Source organism: Urocampus carinirostris, chromosome 11 (genome assembly GCF_059441175.1).
Source record: "Urocampus carinirostris isolate Australia breed hairy pipefish chromosome 11, RoL_Ucar_1.0, whole genome shotgun sequence".
In the NCBI taxonomy this organism is placed as follows: domain Eukaryota; kingdom Metazoa; phylum Chordata; class Actinopteri; order Syngnathiformes; family Syngnathidae; genus Urocampus; species Urocampus carinirostris.
Genome location: NC_142359.1, coordinates 7,051,248 through 7,071,856, shown reverse-complemented (window position 1 = coordinate 7,071,856; position 20,609 = coordinate 7,051,248). Strand labels below are relative to the sequence as shown.

The following is a 20,609-nucleotide window of genomic DNA, read 5'->3' as shown; positions in this document are numbered from 1 at the left end:
TTAATGCGCAAATATGAAACTTTCTTATTTTATCTGCAACCTTAGCCCCCATAGTAGTTTTAATTCCATTCGCCTAATAGTCCTTTGCGGCTTATATATGAAAAAAATAACACAAAGGACTATTTATGTTTGTGCGCCATTAAATGCAGTGTGCCTTTATAGTGCGGAAAATGTGGTACTTTTACCTCCTTTATTCAGTGTTTGTTTGGTTTGGTATGAATGTTTCAGACATCCATTAGTACACCAGACAATGTATCTCCAATTATTGTGCATTCATAGAAATTCATTTTCCGTCTTATATCTTGTTTTTTTTAGACTGGTGTTAAAACTCTTTTGTGCACAATACGTCAAAAAGTAACTTTCAAAGTGTTGCCTTTTATAAGTTCAAAAAACATCCAGTAGCCAATTATTTCTTGTCTGGATACAAGCCCGGTTACATACGCCAATAAGTCTTTATGTTATACCTTTTGGGGCCATGTTCAGTGGCGCAGATGTGCTATGATTAGGTCAACTGATTCTAAAATTTGATATGCTATATATCACACTATTTTTATTCACCAAAATAGAGACAAATATTAGAGAATGGAGTAAACAGAAAGTCGTCCTGAAGGATCTAAATTATCGCAAAAAAGAACGACTAGGGATACAACTCCTTGGTCAGTCAGATGGAGTAACTTTTAAAGTCTGTCCATTTATTGTACGTTTAAACAACTGCCAGTTGCCAATTATTTCTTGTCTGGATACAAGCCCAATTACAGACACCAATAAGTCTTTCTGTAATACCTTTCAGGGTTATGTTCAGTGGTGCAGATGTGTTATCATTTGGTCAACTGATTCTTCACTTCCATATGTGACATATCAAAGCTAATGCCATACAGTTTTGTTTACACATTCGTGTCGAAGCATTGCATGTGTGGACGCAGTCATTACGGAGGGTCAGCGGGGTGCACTGATTTATTGCAGAGGGTCACCCAATGACAGACAGCCTCCCTGACAACAAACCCACCTGTCTCTTAGCCAGCCAATGCTTTGTTTACGCCATTTGATTTAAAAAGGCTCAAATTGCTCCAACTTCAAGCATAAGGTTTGATAAATGGCTCATTGGAAGGCAGTTGCCATGCTCCACGCAAATGCAAGGCGTCGGGGTTAAACTGTAGATTGATACTGTGCGGGAAAGGCGACCACCGGGCATGTTTGTTCCCTCCGCTAATGCGCTACTTCCTTGTTTAGGCGTTTGATATTATTCACTCTTCAGCTCTGTAGGCAAAGATGCATCTCCTATGCCGACCTTGGACATAAGTGGCCTTTCCACCCCTCGTAAACCTCTGGATTCGTCACAGTTCAGCACACCAGGATCAAGCAGTGGTAAGAGGATACAAATGCATTCAATTGTTTTTCAGTGATTCTGGACCATTTTAATTGTATTTTTTTTTTAATCAAACAAAGGTTTTAAGTTAAGCCAAGTCATGTTTATTTGTATAGCCCTTAATCACAAAAAGCCTCAAAGCACGACAAAGAACACAATTACATTTATCCCCTGATCTGCAACCTACATGAGGGTATGGAAAAACTCAAAAACCTCAGCATGAGGAAAATGAATAAACTTTGAGAAGGGGCCGCACAAGAAGTAATCCCCCTTCTCGTATGACCATGACACAGACTTCATCAACATGAAATATAATAACACAATAGCCAGTTGATAACACAACAAGCAATTTAAGAACAGTGGAAAATATCCAAACAGATACCGATTTTAATTATGTTTTAACCTAAACTTAATATTCTTAGCCTGTGCAAAAAAAGCTTATGCACAGCGTGTGCTTAACTTGCTTCAATACTACAATTAAGTCATCAGTAATCATTGTAAACACATCTTGATAACAACCCAATCTAATTTTCTGCTCCTTTGGCAATTAATAGGATTATAACAAAAATCAAGAGTTCCATCTTTCAATAATTTGCACACGCCTTCATTAATTCAAAATAATCTATTTATTTCCTTCTCTCCTTTTTGCGACACATTTAAAATCCCAGAGTGTTAAAATGAAGAATTAATTAAATAGAAACAATTACCAGTAAACATTTTTGTAGTTTTGCATATACATTCTTATGTAAAATATTTGCCAAAAATGGTATTGGTTAACCATTGCCTAAAATATTCCCTAAATTTGAATGAGGAAAAAAAAGTCTAAAACTGAGTAAATCCAGTCGAACATTATTGATTTTCTTCCTGGTTATGGGCGGCACAATCACTAAACAGGCATTTCCTTAAAGTCTTGTAATTTTAATATTACTATTATCATTATTATTATTGTTGTTGTTATTATTTTTATTAATATTAATGAATAAAATGAATTTGGTTACGCTGTCAATTTCAAAATGTGCTTAGTTGTGAAATCAAGGGCCGCACTTGTCAAATTTTAACTACTTTAAGTTTTTGCTTGTGGCATTTAATCAAGCAGTGGGTGTCTTTATTATTTTTTGGGCACAAGCTATTAATATTAACTTTTTTAATTAATTCAACATTTTTTATATCTCTGTGTATATCTGAAGAGTTGTATTGGACATTCTTATTTGTAATAAAAATGATTTTGAAAGTACATGTTTTTTCACAAACATTATACATCAACTATGATATAAAGTATTTATTTGTGTGTATTGCACATTTTTTAACCTAAAAATAACTTGGTTTGGGTGCGCATTTTATGAAGTTTTACAGTAGTATAGTACCGTATTTGTGCAAGATTGATTGGTCGAGAAAAAAAAACAAAAAACATTGGATGAAACAGGAATCGAAGCCGGGTTGCGGCATTAAGAGCGCTGAATCCTAGCCCTAACCTTATCCCTGACCCAATAGTCCACCAGTGATATAAATACATAAATTACATACAAAAGGGCATCATTTACATGTTATTATCACACCTTTTTTAATCACAGTACCAGAGACAAATGTTAGAGAATGGAGGGAACCGAAAATTGTCCTGACAGATATAAATAAGTGCAAAATTAAAAGTAAAACGACAAGGAAAACACCTCTTTGAAGGACATTAAATAAAAACATTGTAAATTTCATATTTATGTTGTCACTAAAGTACTTCCCATGCTTAGTCTGAGCTAAGAAAAAATGTCTGCCAATTTTTAAGTAAAAATTTGGGTTTTGCGTTATATGCAAATTAAAAAAATATTCACGCCTAAGCCTTCTTACTAAACACAATTTAAAAAAGCATGCAGTAGAAATTGTGATTCTAAAATAAAATTTGATTTCTATTAGATACTTGCTTTTATTGTTAAGCATGATTTGTTGAATGTGTTTTGTAACCAGGCTCATATTAATGATAATGAAGTCATTAGCTTTACCATTTGCATTTCATTATGTGCACTATTACGCAAATGTGAAGCAGAGGAAGTTTGCTTCTTTTCACACACTGCATTTGTCACAACAATTCAGCCGCCGCCATCATGGTGTGCGTTCCCTCGCCGGCATTATAATCATCTTGTCCGCCTTTATCTGCGTCGTTTGTCATCTGCAGTCTCTGTCGTAGCAGCAGGGGGTAGCAAATGTGATGGCTACTATCATTTGTGAGGCTTAAACTGGCTATCAGCGCTAATATTACACAAAGTAAAAAAAGTAATTTAATTTGAAAAAAAAAAACATTAAGAGAGCAGTATGTTTTGGTCATGCATGCATGTGTTTTTGCCATTTTCTCAGTTATAAATATTCTGTACTGTTAAATTCTATTACTTGTTAAAAAAAAACTCTATATAGTATTTCCCACACTATAACGCGCACCACATTATTATGTGCACTCCCAAAAAAATAGTGTTTTGTCATATATTTTTCATATTGAGACTACAATAAGTGTTACCGTGTTTACTAGTGTAAAACCATAGGGATTATTATACATTTACGGCATATGATAGGGCAATGATTAATCAGTTGATAAATATTGCTGATTAAAATTGCAAAACATGTCGAAAAACTCTTTACCAGTAGACATCCAGTGGTACGGATGACATACATAAAGGCTTTAAAGCTGATATTCTTATCACACTTTTTAGTTACAGACACACTGATTTGAATGGTGCATTCTGATAGGTTAAATAGTCTTTCCACCCCTTTCTGTGTTTTGTCTTTTGCACAGGTGACGAAATGGAGAGCCTATTCAACCTATTGAAATGCACTATGCAAATCAATATTTTTGGCAACATGAGTAAAATAGTATGATAATGAGATCAGCTTTAATGTCTTTTCGAATGTCATTTCTACTACTTTTGTTAAAAGTTAGGTGCCCTCATAGCCATGACACTGGATCAAATCCTGTAGCATATTGTGATTTGGGCCAAAGTCAATCTGAAGTACAACTTTCATTAACCGGCTGATGTAACTATACTTGCAGCCTTTACTTAAAGATTTCAAGTCCAGCATGTGAGGACAAATACAATTTGTATTAGAATTGTCTTTATTGTCTTTGACAATATAGTGAATAGATTAGACATGGCACTCCTGGATAAGCACATAATAAAGACTTAAAAGAGGGGAAAAAAACTGCTTATTAAGGCAATACAATGTTTTTCCTCATATTACCAGCTATTATTTTTATACTATGATATACATTACTAGTGTAGGGTCCAATGCTAGTAAATGGACCAGCCCCATGAAATTCTTACAACAAATAACACCTTACCATTATTCGCATAACAATATACACGAATGGTGTAGAAAGGCATACACAAAGACACATGAAAAACAAGGTTTTTTAATCTAAATTTTTGTTAGTTTTTCCTTGTTCAAGTGCGTACACCATGCATGAATGCATGGTTCTGCGATAGCCCCGAGAGGGGCAGCAACATCCCGTTGTTATCCCTTGCAACTTCATTCCAGTTTTCTTATTCAACATTCTTACTTATTTAATCCCTCTAATTTTTTTCAATTTCAGATCATATTTGATTACATATGAAGCACCTGTCAACATTCAAATGAAATTTGTATGAATTTCTCTATAATGATGCCAGGATTGGAGTGAAATTAATACACATTTCAATTTTAACCAATTGCAACCACCATTATAAATAGATGTTTCCACATTTAAGCTAAATAAATGATGATTTTTTTTATGTCACTCAACAAAATCAACTACACTACTGCACTACAAATGGATTTATACAACATTATAATGGATAAATACCACTCTGGAATTTAGCTGTGGGGGCAGAAAATAAAATGAACATTTCCCAGAGAGAACAAACAACACACATGAGAGCAATTAAGCAGGATTTTGCATCTTATGTACAAGTCCAAAGTTCTATATGACCACCAAATGGGTCTCATATGAGGGAAAGTGTTCGCGCACAGTACTGCACGATTAAACTGAAAATTAAAGGATTACGCCAACCATTTATTTTGGAGTACTCGCATTCGAAACTAAGACCCCAATTCGATTTTGTGCGCTTTACATAACAGGAATCAAAGCAAGTCTGATTTCAATCCGACTGTGTCCTGAATGCAAATGTAGTCACTAATAGCTGTATGTCTTTGATCGTAGTAGGGATTACTGGCGAGAATAGCAGCTATGTACAAGAAACCGTCAAATATTTATAAAAATACTTTGCCAGTTTTTACATTTTTAAATGGACACAATTACAAAATCTACATAACCCATCGCTTCAAAGTTATTTTCATACCAGGCTTACAAGCTACTCACTTGGACCATGTTGTTGCCAATAACATTTAACAGAAATACATGTATCCAGTACAATTCTTCGAAAGCGCTGCTACTCTGTGATTGAATTTAACACTCAATATAGTGGCATGAATACCAGATGCGCAACATTTTCAAACAAGCCATTCAAAAATCTCTTTAGTACCTTGTGACCCACACGGCCCATGAACCATCACGGGTAATGGTCCACTAATAGATAATGCCCTTTCATTCTACATTGCTGCCGTGCAGGCTTGGATGGTACAAACTAAACTGCAAATTTGTCCAAATTATTCAAAGAAACCAACAATTAGCCGTCTGGGGGGACAAAGTGCCTGTATTGTGGCGCACTGACAGCTGTGTTCCACGACGCAGGAGTCCGCCTCTGTCAGTGGCTTGAGTGTGCCATTTTTCTTAATAGCATTAGAGCACCACATTTGTAGCTAGTAATTGTCATATTATTACACAGACTACCACTGGAACGAAGAAAAGAGACTAAGGCGACCCAAAGTCCATTAACTTGCCATGAACATTAACTCCCCTAAATTGCTCCGACGGCAAACTGGGACACCCTTTATTCTCAAATTAAAGCTCAGTTTGCTTTTAATAGAAGCACTAATTTGGTGAAGTTATATTTTATTTAGCGGTTTTGGTGTGTTGCGTTATTTGGAATCTTCTGTCTTTTTCTGTTTCTTATTGGAACATCTCTCATAAAAGTGCCATGACATCAACCTCCTCATGTAGTGACATATTGAATATGAATGGTATTACATCTCAGAGGCTAGTATCTTTTTATACAGTCGTTGTGGAGGTGCACATAAAAAAGATGAAAGGCACCACAGGGATTTTTTCTATCCCTTTTTTTTACTGTATAAAAAAATAATCGTGTCTTAAGATACCGATGTTTCCCATCTAGTGCGTGAGCTTCAACAAGACATGCGGGAGTCGAACCAATTAGACCTCCCGGAGGTGGACCCGGAGGAGAACAGCGCAGAGTTCATGGGCATCCTGATAAAGGTAAATGCAAGGAATATGACGAGATTGACCTGTTTGATTACGCTGTAACATACAATGCACTCATCGTTCCCTCAGGCACTGGCAAAACTGAAAAAGATCCCCGAGACCATCAAAGCCATAATGGAACGACTGGAGCCGGAGCTTAAGCAGATAGTCAAGAGATCCACAACACAGATAGCTGACCATGCATATCAGAGAGGGGAGAACCTTGCTCAGGAGAGCCAACCAAGGTACGGCAAAGCAGCAGATTCTTTATCATATTGTATATTGAAAAAATATCTGAATTTACAGTACAATTCGGACTGTAAGGCGCACCTGATTATAAGCCGCAGAAAAAAACATTTTGTATATGCATTAGCTGCACCTGACTATAAACTATATGTGCCTAAATTTAAACATGATATATTTACAAAGAAAGATGGTACACAGAAAGAAATTTAGCTACCGTATTTTCCGCACTATAAGGCGCACCGGGTTATAGGGCGCACCCCGAAAAAATAGTTTTTGGTCCTATATCTTCCATAGATAAGGCGCACCAGATTATAAGGCGCTACAATGGGAACGTGGACAAAACAGTCAGATAGTTCAGTCCAACTTAATACCCCCTTAACATTCCGAAAGCTTGCAAAGACGCAAATACGTGTCAAGAACACGTGCGGATGCGGTGTCCGTAAGATGTCACTCAAATGCATCGTTCCATCATTCGGAAGGTTAAAGTCTTGGGATTCAAGAAATGATAACCATTCCTTAGTATCTATTTTCTTTTTCGCTCGCAACTTTACTGTGCACATTACAATAAACACTTGGAATTGAGTTTAATTTAAAAATAGACACTCCATTCCATCCATTATCTGCACCGCTTATCACAGAAACATCGAGTTCAGTCTGAAACAAGATACAGGGACAATATAAAACCCGGAATAGCTCACCGAAGTCGTTGTGTTCATAATAATGTGCAGGCAATGTCCTCTTATATCCGTGAGGGTAGTAAATCCAGGAGAATACAATATTTACAAATACAGAATAGAAAAAAATGCTTTCTCTATGCCGTCAGCCACATGCTATATGCATTCATCTTTTTCGGCCAATTGCAGGCTTTGTTTCGCCGTTTAAGCCAATGGCAGCCTGTAAATGATAAAAAGGATCCGCCCCTTGACCTCCGAATAACTTTAGCCAATAGTGATCGATTCAACTGATGATTGACACATCTTTTTCGGCCAATTGCAGGCTTTGTTTGCCGTTTAAGCCAATGGCAGCCTGTAAATGATAAAAAGGATCCGCCTTTTGACCTCCGAATAACTTTAGCCAATAGTGATCGATTCAAATGATGATTGACACATTGGTTAGCCAATGAAACGCCGGTAAATAAATCCCAGCATCCACCGCGTACTACTTGGCGTTCGGGGGAAAATCTAGTCGGCGGCTGCAAGTTAGTTGGAAAACTTTGCAACTTTAAAATTGATCCATAAATAAGGCCCACTGTAATATAAGGCGCATGGTCAGCTTTTGAAAAAAATAAAGGCTTTTAGGTGCGCCTTATAGTGCGGAAAATACGGTATATACAGTCCCTCAACCCCTTACCATTCCGGCGTGTCGCTACGATGTCACCAGTCACTGAAGTCATGCCACATATCATTGGAAATCCTGAAGTCTTGGGATTCAAGACCATTTCAAAATATACTCATCAGAGAAACATCACAATTTTTCGTTAGTTTATTTAAACTACAACTTGGATTTATTATCCCAGTAATCAACATTACAGGGTCGTTAAAGAAGTTGATCTGAGTAGTGTTTAGTTATTCCCTGACGGTGTACCACTAAAGAACGCTCGTGACTGCTCACTGCCAGTATCAGATAGATCCAGTTTGCACATGCAAACTCCTCACGGTTCACGAATCCTTTAACCACCTGGGTCATGGGGGCACCATTTGCTGTGGTGTGCCTTGGGCAAGTACATTCTGGTGCCACCCATCCCATGAGGTAGGTGGTTTGCTCCTGGACATGAAACGGGTAGTAAACAGCTCGAGACAGAAATGTGCGGTTGTGACTGTTCACTGTGTTTGTTTTAAACCAGTGAAATGCTCACACCACAATGACAAAATGCTCAAGTTCTAAACTGGATTGCTACCTGCCATGAAGGTTAAAAACGGCTAGTTTAAACTTTGACAAGTCACAATTTAACACACCTCATCCAATCTCCGACCCATGCCTACGGACGGCATCTTAAAAGCACTCACGTTTCTCCTCGCTCTGCTAACCGCAGGTCTCAGTCCAGTGATCCCGGACCACTTAAGAGCAGTGTCTGTCAGGGTTGCTGTCCAGCATTCTCACCTGCCTCCTGCTCTCCTTGTTTTCCGTGAAATCCCATCTGACCTCACTATGCGTTAGGCCACCACATTGCCCCATTTCTGTAGTGTGTGCTTTTGTGCGAGTACTTAAAACCGCTTTTTCGCGTGTGCCGCTTTGTTGTCCCCTTTGGTCGCAAACACATCCAGTTTCTCCTCAAGCTACATTTCGTTTAAAGTCATGATGGGTTGCTATGGAAACTCCATCCATTGTACCACCCGTCATGGGGAGCACTGGTGTGGTGTTGCACACTGCGTTTTACAGCAATTACAAAGATACTGAATTCAGTTCCCAAGGTGTGAACTACAACAATCGGACTGCTTAGAAAATTGTCAATGATCAGTGTCGAGCACATTTTGAAAAAAAACAATTAGCATTGTTACTTGTAACCTGATGTAAATTTTATTTTCAATAGCCCCCAGATTACTGACACCCAAAAGTAGCTTGTTACTCTGAAAGTAACTATCTAGCTACAAATTACTGTAAATACTCTCATTGAAGCCGACCACTTAAAACTGCTTAAAAATGACCTAAAAATAAATAGAAGAAAAGTACCTTTTCACACCAACCTGTGGAAGTGGTGAAGCTTTCATATTTCTTGTGCAAGCTTGCAAATGAGCAGTTAGCCGACCGATCACTTCATATTCATTTTGTCAATGGGATTCAAACTACTCTAAAATTATCTCCTCCATTGCTTAATACTGTCCAGGTATGGGTTATTGCCAAAATAAAAAGACCAACAAGTTTAACTTAAAATCTGTGCTTTTTTTTATGCCCTTTGATTTGTCGTTGTTTTTTGTTCCTTATATAAGCCATGCCTTGGGGGTAGGGCGCCCTCTCCGAGACTGGGAGGTTGCGGTTCAAGCCTCGGCCGAGTCATACTTAAGACTTACAACATTGGTACTCATTGCCTCCCTGCTTTGCGCTCGGCATTAGGGGTTGGAATTGGGTGGTTTGGTCACCTATTGACTCTCAACATCAGTTGGGTTGAGCGAGGGGGCTGGGAATCCTCTCCTCTGTATCAATCTCCCAGAAAGAGTCAGGAATGTGTTCTTGACTCTAGCCACCCCCCACTAGGGGGATATGGCTCCGGTGTGTACATATATATATATATATATATATATATATATATATATATATATATATATATATTATAAGCCATGCCCTCTCCCCAGGCCCTGCATACCATTACCTAATGGTGACACACTTGTGCAATTAAGCTGACCCGTAATTTTAGTGTTTTATTTTCCATCCAGCCATCCATTTTTATCCACCATTCCGGGGTTGGGTCGCAGTGGCTGCAGCCTCAGCAGGGAAACCCAGACCTCCCGATCTCTAGCCACTTCGTCCAGCACATTTTACAGTATCCCGAGGCAGTCCCAGGCCAGCCTAGAGATGTAGTCTCCCCAGTGTGTCCTGGGGCGTCCCCGGGGCCCCTTGCCACTGGGACATGCCTGGAACACCTCCCGGAGGTGTTCAGAAGGCATCTTTACTAGATGCTTTATCCACCTCAACTGGCTCCTCTAAATGCGGAGGAGTAGCGTCTCTAAACTGAGTCCCTGCCAGATGACCAAGCTTCTACCATATCTTTAAGAGGGAGTCCGCCACCTTGCCGAGGAAACTTATTCGAGATCTTGTTGTTTTGGTCATGACCCACAATTCACGACTAAAGGTGAGAGTAGGTACTTAAATCAAGGGCTTTGTCTTTCAGCTCAGTTCTTCAACACGACAGATGCATGACGGAATATGCTACACTAATCAGTTCTATCCTACCTTTGCTCGTGAACAAGATACTTAAACTCCTCTATTTTGGGCTGGATCTCATCCCCAACCTGGAAAGAGCATGCCACCCATTTCTGGCTCAAAACAATTGTCTCGAAAATGGAGGTGCTGATCTTCATCAAGGTCATTTCACACTCTGCTACCAACCGCTCCAGTTAGAGCTGAAAATCACTGCCTCTGGAAGCCAACAGCACCACATCATCTGCAAAAAGCTGAGATGCAATGCTTAGGCTGCCAAACCGGACCCCTTCCCCACCAAGGCTGCGCTTAAAAATTCTGTCCATAAAATTAATGAACAGAATTAGTGACAAAGGGCAGCCTTGGCAGAGTCCATCTCCCACTTGAAAATAATCCTACTTACTGCCGGCAATGCGGATCAAACTCTGGCACTGGTCATACAGGAACTGCACAGCCTGGATAAGGCACTCTGGTACCCCATACTCCCGAAATACCTCCTTTACATGGCTCCAGAGGAAAACGTTTGAATGACATCTCCAAGTCCACAAAACACATGGGCATACCCTGCTGAGTGTGAAGAGCTGTCCGATGGCCTGGACAAAAAACAAACATAGATTCGACTTCTTGACGTATCCTCCAGTACCCCGTATAGACCTGACTAGTTAGGCTGAAATGTCTCATCGCCCTGTAGATGGATCACACCCTTCGGTCCCCCTTGATAAAAAGGGGGACCACCACCCCAGTTTTAAATATGGCTTAGATGTGAGTATATATAGTTGAGATAAATCAGTAGAGAGAAATATTGTTGTCTGTGTTTGCGACTTTGCCACAGTAATCGTAAAAGTAACGTGTTACTCCCAACACTGACAATGATCACACTAAGAATTCATTAATATGCTGCCGAGATGAAACACCATAAAATAACTGGAAGAGTCTAGTTTATACAGAAAGAGACCAGTTTATAACTAACAATGTCATTTTTTAGGCTCCGAGCTTAAGGGTCCTCTAAGAGTTGTTGTTAGTTCACTTTGTCTGTTTTCCTGGTAGAATCACATCATTCTGACACATTCATCAAGTTATTCCATGAAAATGTTTTGCTTCATGATTTATTACTCGCCTGTTTCCACATTAGCAATAGGGCTTTGATTCAGCTTGAATATGAATTAAATCCAGTGCGCACAACTAATGTTACCCAGGGTTCCAAATTTGTGCTTTCAGAGGTTTGTCATGTCGCAGGACATTTTCTACTCCTAATAGACCATTAAATAGTGTTACAGTTATAAGTTAAAGAGCCTCATGGCATGAGGAAGAAAGTACAGCGTCCTACTTCTGGACGGGAATTCCTCCCACCAAAATAACTTTTTTTATTATTATTATTATCATTATTTCATTAGAGGGTTAAATAAAAATATACTCTGCATTTAGAATGAGGTTTTCTTGTTTGAACAACTGCACGGGCTGTACCTTTTAAATCAATGATATTTCATTTAAATTCATGTGTTTAGGTGGGGTTTCGGCATTTTAAATCGATTCCAAATGTAACTGTGAGTTCTACTACTCTTGATTTTATTTTTGTGCCATAGTGCGCAGCCCTACTAGTGAAATGTGTTGTCGCAAATATGACTTGGTAGTAGATTAGTTGTTGTTATTGGCGTGTTTGGGAGCGGACCCGAAACATTGCACTTGATTCAGGAAAAATAAAATCGAATTCAAAACTGACTCTTTGAAATTCTTTGTGGTGCTCTTTGGTGCTCCTCCACAGGCTTTTGCTGGAGCTTCTCGAACTTCTCTTTGACAAGTTTAAGGCAGTGGCGCAGGCGCACAGCGTGGTGCTGACCCACTTGCAGCGAATCGCAGTGCAATGCCCAGGTGGCGCCCACGAGGAGGGCATCAAGCTTTACGAACAGGCTGACGTCTCTGCCAAGATCCAGGCTGTGCTGCAGGTTAGACCCAACCCTGCAAATATTAAAATGTGTATTGAGATTACAATATTAACAACTAATGACCCTCTACACATTGCATTTATTGAGAATTTACAGAATATTTTACTGCATTTGAAAACCGACATTATGGAGAGTTTAGAGATTGTACGGATGCCTGACACCCTTGAACATGCTTCCATTCTAATGATGTGTTTTCAGGGCTTACATTTTTGGTGAAGTGCTTATAAATGTTTCGAAACGTTTCCCCGCTTCTCTACAAGTCTGCTTAAAATTGATGCCGACACTGTTCTCTGGTGGCTCCACATTGTCATTGCATTTCTTCTTCCCTCATCATTAACGGCATCTGGCATCAGTTGATACAGCATGTCCCATGAATTGTCATCGCCCCTGTCACTCCTAAGAGGACAGGCATATGCTAAACATAAACAGCGCACTATGAAATGTGTAAAAGTGCAATGATTAGGTATCAATTGTGAACATTTATTATGGGATATGCAAAAAAATAGGGAAGCGTTTCCCATTGGTAAATTGTAACAGGATGACTTCCTGCAACTGAAAATGTAATCTAAAATGTAACTGTTATTTTGCCCAACACTTATATGGGGAGAGACTTGTCTCAGCAACTAATAGATTTGCTATTTACCGGTACTCAAATTATAAAAACTAGGTCTTGGCAAATAAACACACAAGATTAAAACCCCTTCATCCAAATCGCAGACATACTCGTGGCTCTGTAAAATACATGATTCACAACCAAATTTTCTTTGACTGGTACTGGAGAAATTGGAAAATTGTCTTTTAAAGTCCTTAAAAAGTTCCAGTCAAGGTCGTTAACTTTATCCACAGGGTATTTTTTTACTTCTCTCTTGTTTTTGATATAATTCTTTTTAAATATTATTAAACCTCTCTGACTTCGCCTCGGGCTTTTATCTTCTTGTCCACCTTGCTACTGAGATCTATTAATTCACCTTTTGATGAGAAGCAGACGAATCCATCAAAGGGAAAGAGCAGCGAGTGGTTCTATTGATGGCCTTCACTCTTTTCTGTAAAGAGAGCAAAGAAATCACACCTTGGTGGCTATTGACGATAAGCAGATGTGGTGTTGCTGGAGTCTGGAACAGTGTTGGGAATAACGCGTTACAAAGGAACACATTCCTGGAACACAATTACTTTTCTCTGATACGAGCACCTTGAAGTGTTATTGATAATATTTTGTAACTCAACTGTCATTAAAATTTGGGGTTCTACTCGTCTATTTTTTAAAAGTGGATCAGGCATCACAAGGGTTCCTGTTCTTTAACTATTACTACTTAGCTTTCGAAGTAGCGTACAACCCTTAATGCACCAGTGACACAACACATTACACAGCGTCTTAAAAGAGTGGGCGTGTTTGTATTCATGTACAAAATAGCCGTATTTACAACTTTAAAGTAAAATACTAAATTCAGGAGGTCAGTTTATATGCTTAAATTTGGTATCGTCATTGGTAGCAAATGGTAGGCAGCGCGTTAAGATGGGACGGGGCTTATACAGGAACAACAAAATAAATGGGGCAAACGTGTGCACATAATCCTGGAAGGGGGATTACCTCATGTGCGGTCCCTTCTCAAAGTTTCTTCATTTATTCATGTTGAGGTTTTTGAGTTTTTCCTTGCCCTCATGTAGGTTTTAGATCAGGGGATGTTGTAATAATAGTCTGTGGTTTGCAGTAATCTGTGATCTGTACAGCCCTTTGAGTCTCTTATTGATTAAGGGCTATACAAATAAACAGGACTTGACTCTACTTGATAATTTATACTAAATGAGATTGCTTAATCTAGGTATTTTTATTCATAAAATTGTTTTTGCAATACACCAGGCCTCGAGAAAAAAATAAAACATCTTGGACATTACCCAGTAACTGAGAAGGAAATCCTTGCGGGTTTTGAAGACAAGAGACAAAATTGAAATAGAGTGTCTGAGCTGTGTTTATTTGCACGCTCTAAAGATAGCTCGTCAAAAAATATGAATAGTTTTCACAGTTTGGTGTACATGTTCTCTTTTCTTTCTTTGTGGCTATTTTAAGCAGTTTTAGAGGGTCTGCTTCAGTGTGTGTACCATAATTTGTTACTAAAAATATGACTTTCAAAGTAACGCACTACTTTTGAGTGATTACTTTTCAGTAGTAACTGCAACTCCTTTTTTTTCAGTTAGCACACAACACTGGTCTGGAAGAACATTTTTGAATATTTGTAGTCTTGATTTCAAAACCTACGGAAATATTATTTTTCTTACAAAGGGATTTTTTTTCCTCTCTGGGGACAATGACAAATGTACAAATATCGGAGCCCCTTTTTCCACCCCATTTTGTTTTTTGCATATCCCGCATTATAACAGGAGTATTTCCGTTTCCCAACACCCCACACACACACTATAGTAATTTCCTTTTTAATCTCATTACTGCTGACGATCGCCACCAGCACGGAATGGGAATTTAAAATTACCTTTGCTGATTTAGTGCCCCTGTAGAATTTTATTAGAAGCTAGAAAAGATCTTATCTCACAACAAGGTGCAATTGTTGTTATTATGCTTGTGTAGTGGGACTGTTCTGAGTGTTAACAAGGAAGACAATTGGATTACCTGTGCCACTTTGTACACCACTTCCATTTTCGCCATGTTGGGGTTAGGGCATTTATGATGGTAAACAAAATTATGAACGGTTTCACACACCACTTGTCATTTCTAAACCTTTAGGCCTCTTCTAGAATGGTAAATACTGTAAAATCTGCTAGAACGTTTGAATTCTGGCGGGTTTAAATCAGCTCCTTTTATGAAAAATATGTAATACACATGTTATATTGTAGTAATTTTTGTCTGTTTTTTTTTTTAATATTTTAAGTTAAAATGTTTCGCAAAAAATTAAAAAAAGATCATGATTTAACTTAAATAATGGTGGCTATTTTAAAAAATAATGTCAAGCGGATCTTCCATTTTCCAGTAGATTGAATTTGATTTTAGTTTTAGTTTTCCTTGTTTTTTTTTACACAAATGAGTTGTTAAAGTTATGGTTCATATTACTTAGTGAATGAATACAGTATGTAGACTTTTAATCTGCAATGCACTCTAGATGAGTTGTCAGTCTCGTATTGGGAATATCATGATGTCACAATTTAATCAGTGTTTTGAGGACGTGCTATCAAATGCAAGATTCATGGTCCTCTTTATTTTTTTATTTCTGCTCGCAGTTTGACTTCATTTAAATTCAGGTATATTCTGCACTTTTTTCCCAAGTGAGTTGTTCAGGCTAAAAGTCAATACTTGGTACGTTTTTTTTTTTTTTGCATGACTTTTTAACGGAAATTCAGACAACATTAATATCTGATGCACACTAGACAAATTGTCGAATCTTTTTTGGAGTATTGTGATGTCATAATTAAATTAGTGTTTTCAGGACAAAATGTTAGAGAAGGTCTATCCATTTTTTTCTGCTTGTGTTTTGACTTAATTTACACTCAAGTCTTTTTTGCTCTTTTGCGGTTCTTCAAAGTTGTCTGCGCTTTTGGAGATCACCCAGCCCTATCAAAAGAGTGCTTCTTAGATGTGGACTCAGCTTTGATTAGTCGTCTTTTCCCACCGCTGCGAGTCTCCTTTTTTCAGTATATCCCGTTGAGTCATTTCTCTCATTTATTCTTGTCAAAAAGCTCCACTGTATCTTCCTCATCGTTTTTTATCATCAGATTTTTTCTATTCGTCTCTCCCTGAAAAAGTATTATTTAATTGCTGTGAATTACATCAAGTCAGTACTTTGAGTTCATGTGTAGGTAAAAATGAATACAAGTGTGGCTTTGGTTAAACAAAGCATATCAGCCGAGTGAAAAGGAAGCAAATTGAAATGCCAGCAATTTCGCGCATAAGGCGATGATCTCTTTTAATGAGATATAAGCGCAACGTCAACACCTTTTTCTCGTCCAACATTTAATCAATGTGTCACATTTATTCTATTCGTATTTACATTTTTGTGTGAGCGTTCTGTCGTCTGGCATCAACCTTAAGCCTCGCCCTCCTACCCACTTCTTCTACAACAAACACACCAAAGACTTCATCATAAAACAATCAGTATTTTTGACGACAATAGTGATTTACTGTATTTTGGCATGTACTGCAATGTCATTGGTCATACATGGAAACTGTCCCAATGTATTGTATCATTACAATTGTTTGTAAATTGGATTGCTAGTTTAAGAGGATATCTTTTCTGACCAAAATAACCTCTTCTCCACCTTTTCACTTGTGGGTCAATAACTTATAGGTTTAATATGTATACGTACGTAAAGGAGTTTGCATAGTATTTTATTGAGACACTCTGTTTTCTGTTTCTGTCTTTTGCTACGTTATTGATGCATGGGTGAAGAAGTGGAGAGACTGTCAATCGGAATGCACTTTTCAACTCGGTGTTTCTGGTACCGTTAGTAATAATAATGTGATGATGAGAAATGCTGGAATGCTTTTTTTGAATGCCTTTTATAGTCCGGAAAATACGGTAATTAAATTACTGAACCTATTCCCAAATCCACATGTAGATTTTTGTAATGAACAAGGAATAGGAAAAAGCATCTGTGCATCATAATTAAAAGGCAACAAAACTCATTTTTGATAATTTTCCATCATTTTTCCATCTTAATGATCCTTTCCAAACATTTCTTCAGGTTCTCTCATCAGCAACTCTTAATCTTTCATTCACTGTAAATGTAAGGTCGGGTCTAAAAAAATCCAGCCAGACTCGAGCCGGCCCGTCGGTATAAAAGCCCAAACCCGACCGATTAACTTGACTTGAGGAAAAGGGCTTGAAGTAAAACCTAAGCTGCATTTCGGCGCCCCGCCTACTTCTGTGCCGAAGTCTGCTCTTTGGCATCGAAGTGCAATTTTTGGCTGAAGTACGCACGGCGCCTTAATGCATTGCTGAGGTGCAACTTCGGGTTTACTTCGGGCTCGGTCCCTCAAATCAAGTGTGCATATCAGTGCCGAAGTACACACAACCCGAAGCTCAGCTACAAAGTGTGTTTCCCAAGTACAGTTACTTTAAACTAACATCACTCAAGTAGAATTAAAGAATAGTCGTACAAAAAGTTACTTTAGTAAAGGGAAGCGCATGCTGTGCAGATCTTCCATGAAAGGGGGAAAAAAACGCAAGAGAGAAGCTCTGTCTGGTCAAACTTAATGATGGACGTTTTAAGCCCGAAATTCAGGCCAGGTTCGGGCCCAAAATCTTACCTCTGATTCACTGCTTTGTAATCACTTGGTCCTTCTCTTTTTTATATATAGCTGTTCTTTTCCTGGTCAAAGCTCTTCGTGTGTCTCTTTCTGGTTACCGTCCGGTTAATTGCCTTGAAAGTTCACGCTGTCAGCACACTAATGCAATTTAAGTAGGGTCGTAGACCCCTCTTCTTCAGCGCAAGCATTGGCATTTCATTATTCGCTTTGGGGTTACAGGAAATCTACTGGAGGGGGGAAGTGGCATATTAGCTCATCATTAGTAATTAATACAGTGATAGGATTAGCAGCAGTGTGAGATGAGTAGGGGTTTTAGCCATACAGCGACCACCTTGACACCTATAGAGTTTTACTTTCAAACAAAATTACCATGTTTCCGTCACTTATGTACACTTGAACGGATGCCATCATGCATGGTGACAAGGTTTCTCTCTCGCTGTGTTAATTACATCATTACGGGAGAGATGGATCTCCATCTGCCTGGCTATTAGTCCTGTGCCATTCCGGGACTGACCTGCATGCCGCTGGAGAATTAGACTCACGCCAAGGCTAAATGGGCCTTGCTAAATTATGAAACAATTTGAAACGATGGTGAGGCTATTTAGGAACATATGTTTCGTATATGGGTCCGAAAAAAGAGTGATAAAATGGAACCCTTACTAAAAAATGAGAGATGACGCGGCAAGACTGGAAGGAGTGATGGAGTGGAGGAAGGTAACTTTTATCAGTCTGACCTGATTTGCTACGAGATCGTCCTATTGTTAGAAGTTGATAAGATTTTTATGAAGCACAATAAGACTTTGATGGATTTAGCCATGGATCACTGACTAAATTTGGCTCTCCACAGTGGTCATCACACAGTCAGGAGTCTTTTTCTGGGAAACAGAAATATAACCTTCATTTTTTTTTTAGCTAAAAAATAAGTTTTATTCAGGGTATACACAAGTTTTACGGTAGTGTATTACCGTACCTGTGCAAAGATTGATCAGTCGAAATATATCTATGACCACAATTGCAAAACATTGAAGGCAATAGGAGTCGAACCTGGGTCTCGGCGGTAAGAGTGCTCAGTCTTAATCGCTAGATCACCAGTGATATAGATGATACACAAAAAGGCTTTAGATTGTATCTCATTATCACACAATTTTTGATGAGATAAATGTTAGAGAACGGAGAAACAAAGTCGTTCCGGAAGGTATAAGAAATTGTTTTAAAAAAAGCACAACGATGGAAACTGACGGAGTTTGAAGGACTTTGAATGAATACATTGTAAATTTTATGTTGGAATTGTGTTCATAGTCTGTTGTTAATAAATTATTTTAATCATGGGCGCACGTAGTCAATGTTAATCACTTAAAATGCTTTGTTTGAGCTGAAAAAAAGGCAAACAAAATGTATACCCTGATTATTTAACAAACATACATACATACATACACAAATAAACATGTTAATTGAATTCCCATATGGTTGCGGACATATATCCCTCTGTTTTTCCTAGGTTTTGATGATGTGGCCAATTTATGGATCAAATAGGGTGTTAGCCCTACATTGGATAATGTACAAATACAAAATACAACTGGGGATGCAGAAATTGACTCAACTACTTTAATGCAAATATCACAAGAAGGTTATTGTACTTTAGTACTTTGAGTAAATTGGCTCGTTATGATGAATAATAGCGTGTTGCTGCACCACTGAACAGTGTCTCCCCTTTTTTATAAGTTCGTATGTTTAGGGTGTTTCCATTTTAATAGACAGGAGAGTTACTAGTGAAAAAGAGAGAATTGATAAGGATGATGGTGTGGCAGTCGCCACAGTCTAATGAAAAAAAAAGTCACACTCATATATGAAAGAAACAAAACAGAAAACATAACAAATAAATTAAACTTTTCTCGCACGAAGCTTAGCACAACCCAGTCGACTTTAGGGACACTAAGAGTTTCTTTACAAATAAAAACTGATGAACTGAAGAGAGTTAGCTCTGTATGGTGCTGTTTTTAATCGGGTCCACCACATAGCCCAGAATGTACCTAATTTACCGTTTTTCTCAGATTCTTTCCTCACATATTTGTTGCATCTAACTTTAGAATAAGATTCTGCAGTCAGAAACCGTATTGAAGGTAAATGTCTGTGTGAGCAGGTGCTGCTGATGGAGTACCTGGATGTGAAGAACAGCCGCAGCGCCACAGAGCCGTCAGCCCAGCTTGCATATGCCAGCACGGGAAGCGAGTTTGCTGCCTTCTTTGCCAAAAAGAAGCCGCAGCGTGCCAAGCAGTCACTTTTCAAGTAAGAAAAGGCATACTCGTGTGGACATTTGAACCACACTATAGTCCTCTTGACACAACAATTCCAATGGGTAATATTGTGTTCTCCCTGAGAAATTGGGAGCAGTTTAAAGCTATATTCTTCATTTATCATGTGCATTATTTTCATGCATCTTTTAGGTTTGAATCGTCATCCCATGCCATCAGTATGAGTGCCTACTTGAGAGAGCAAAGACGAGAACTCTACAGCAAAAGTGGAGAGCTGCAAGGTGAGGAGGCTGATTGGAAGTGAGAATGTTGACGAACATGATGGGTTGGGAAATGCAATGTGTGAAAACTATTAACGGAT

The 20,609-nt window shown here is 38.5% G+C and overlaps 1 protein-coding gene across 1 annotated transcript in view; it reads left to right on the top strand.

Annotated features, from left to right (window-relative positions):
- The window catches only part of exoc4 (exocyst complex component 4), a 129,861-nt gene that overhangs the window by 6,945 nt on the left and 102,307 nt on the right, over window positions 1-20,609 (top strand). Inside the window, exons 5-10 of the mRNA XM_088348234.1 lie at window positions 1,256-1,365; window positions 6,616-6,716; window positions 6,792-6,946; window positions 12,565-12,745; window positions 20,137-20,282; window positions 20,441-20,529. Of these exons, the coding sequence (XP_088204360.1) occupies window positions 1,256-1,365; window positions 6,616-6,716; window positions 6,792-6,946; window positions 12,565-12,745; window positions 20,137-20,282; window positions 20,441-20,529 (782 nt within the window). The remainder of the gene's footprint in view (window positions 1-1,255; window positions 1,366-6,615; window positions 6,717-6,791; window positions 6,947-12,564; window positions 12,746-20,136; window positions 20,283-20,440; window positions 20,530-20,609) is intronic.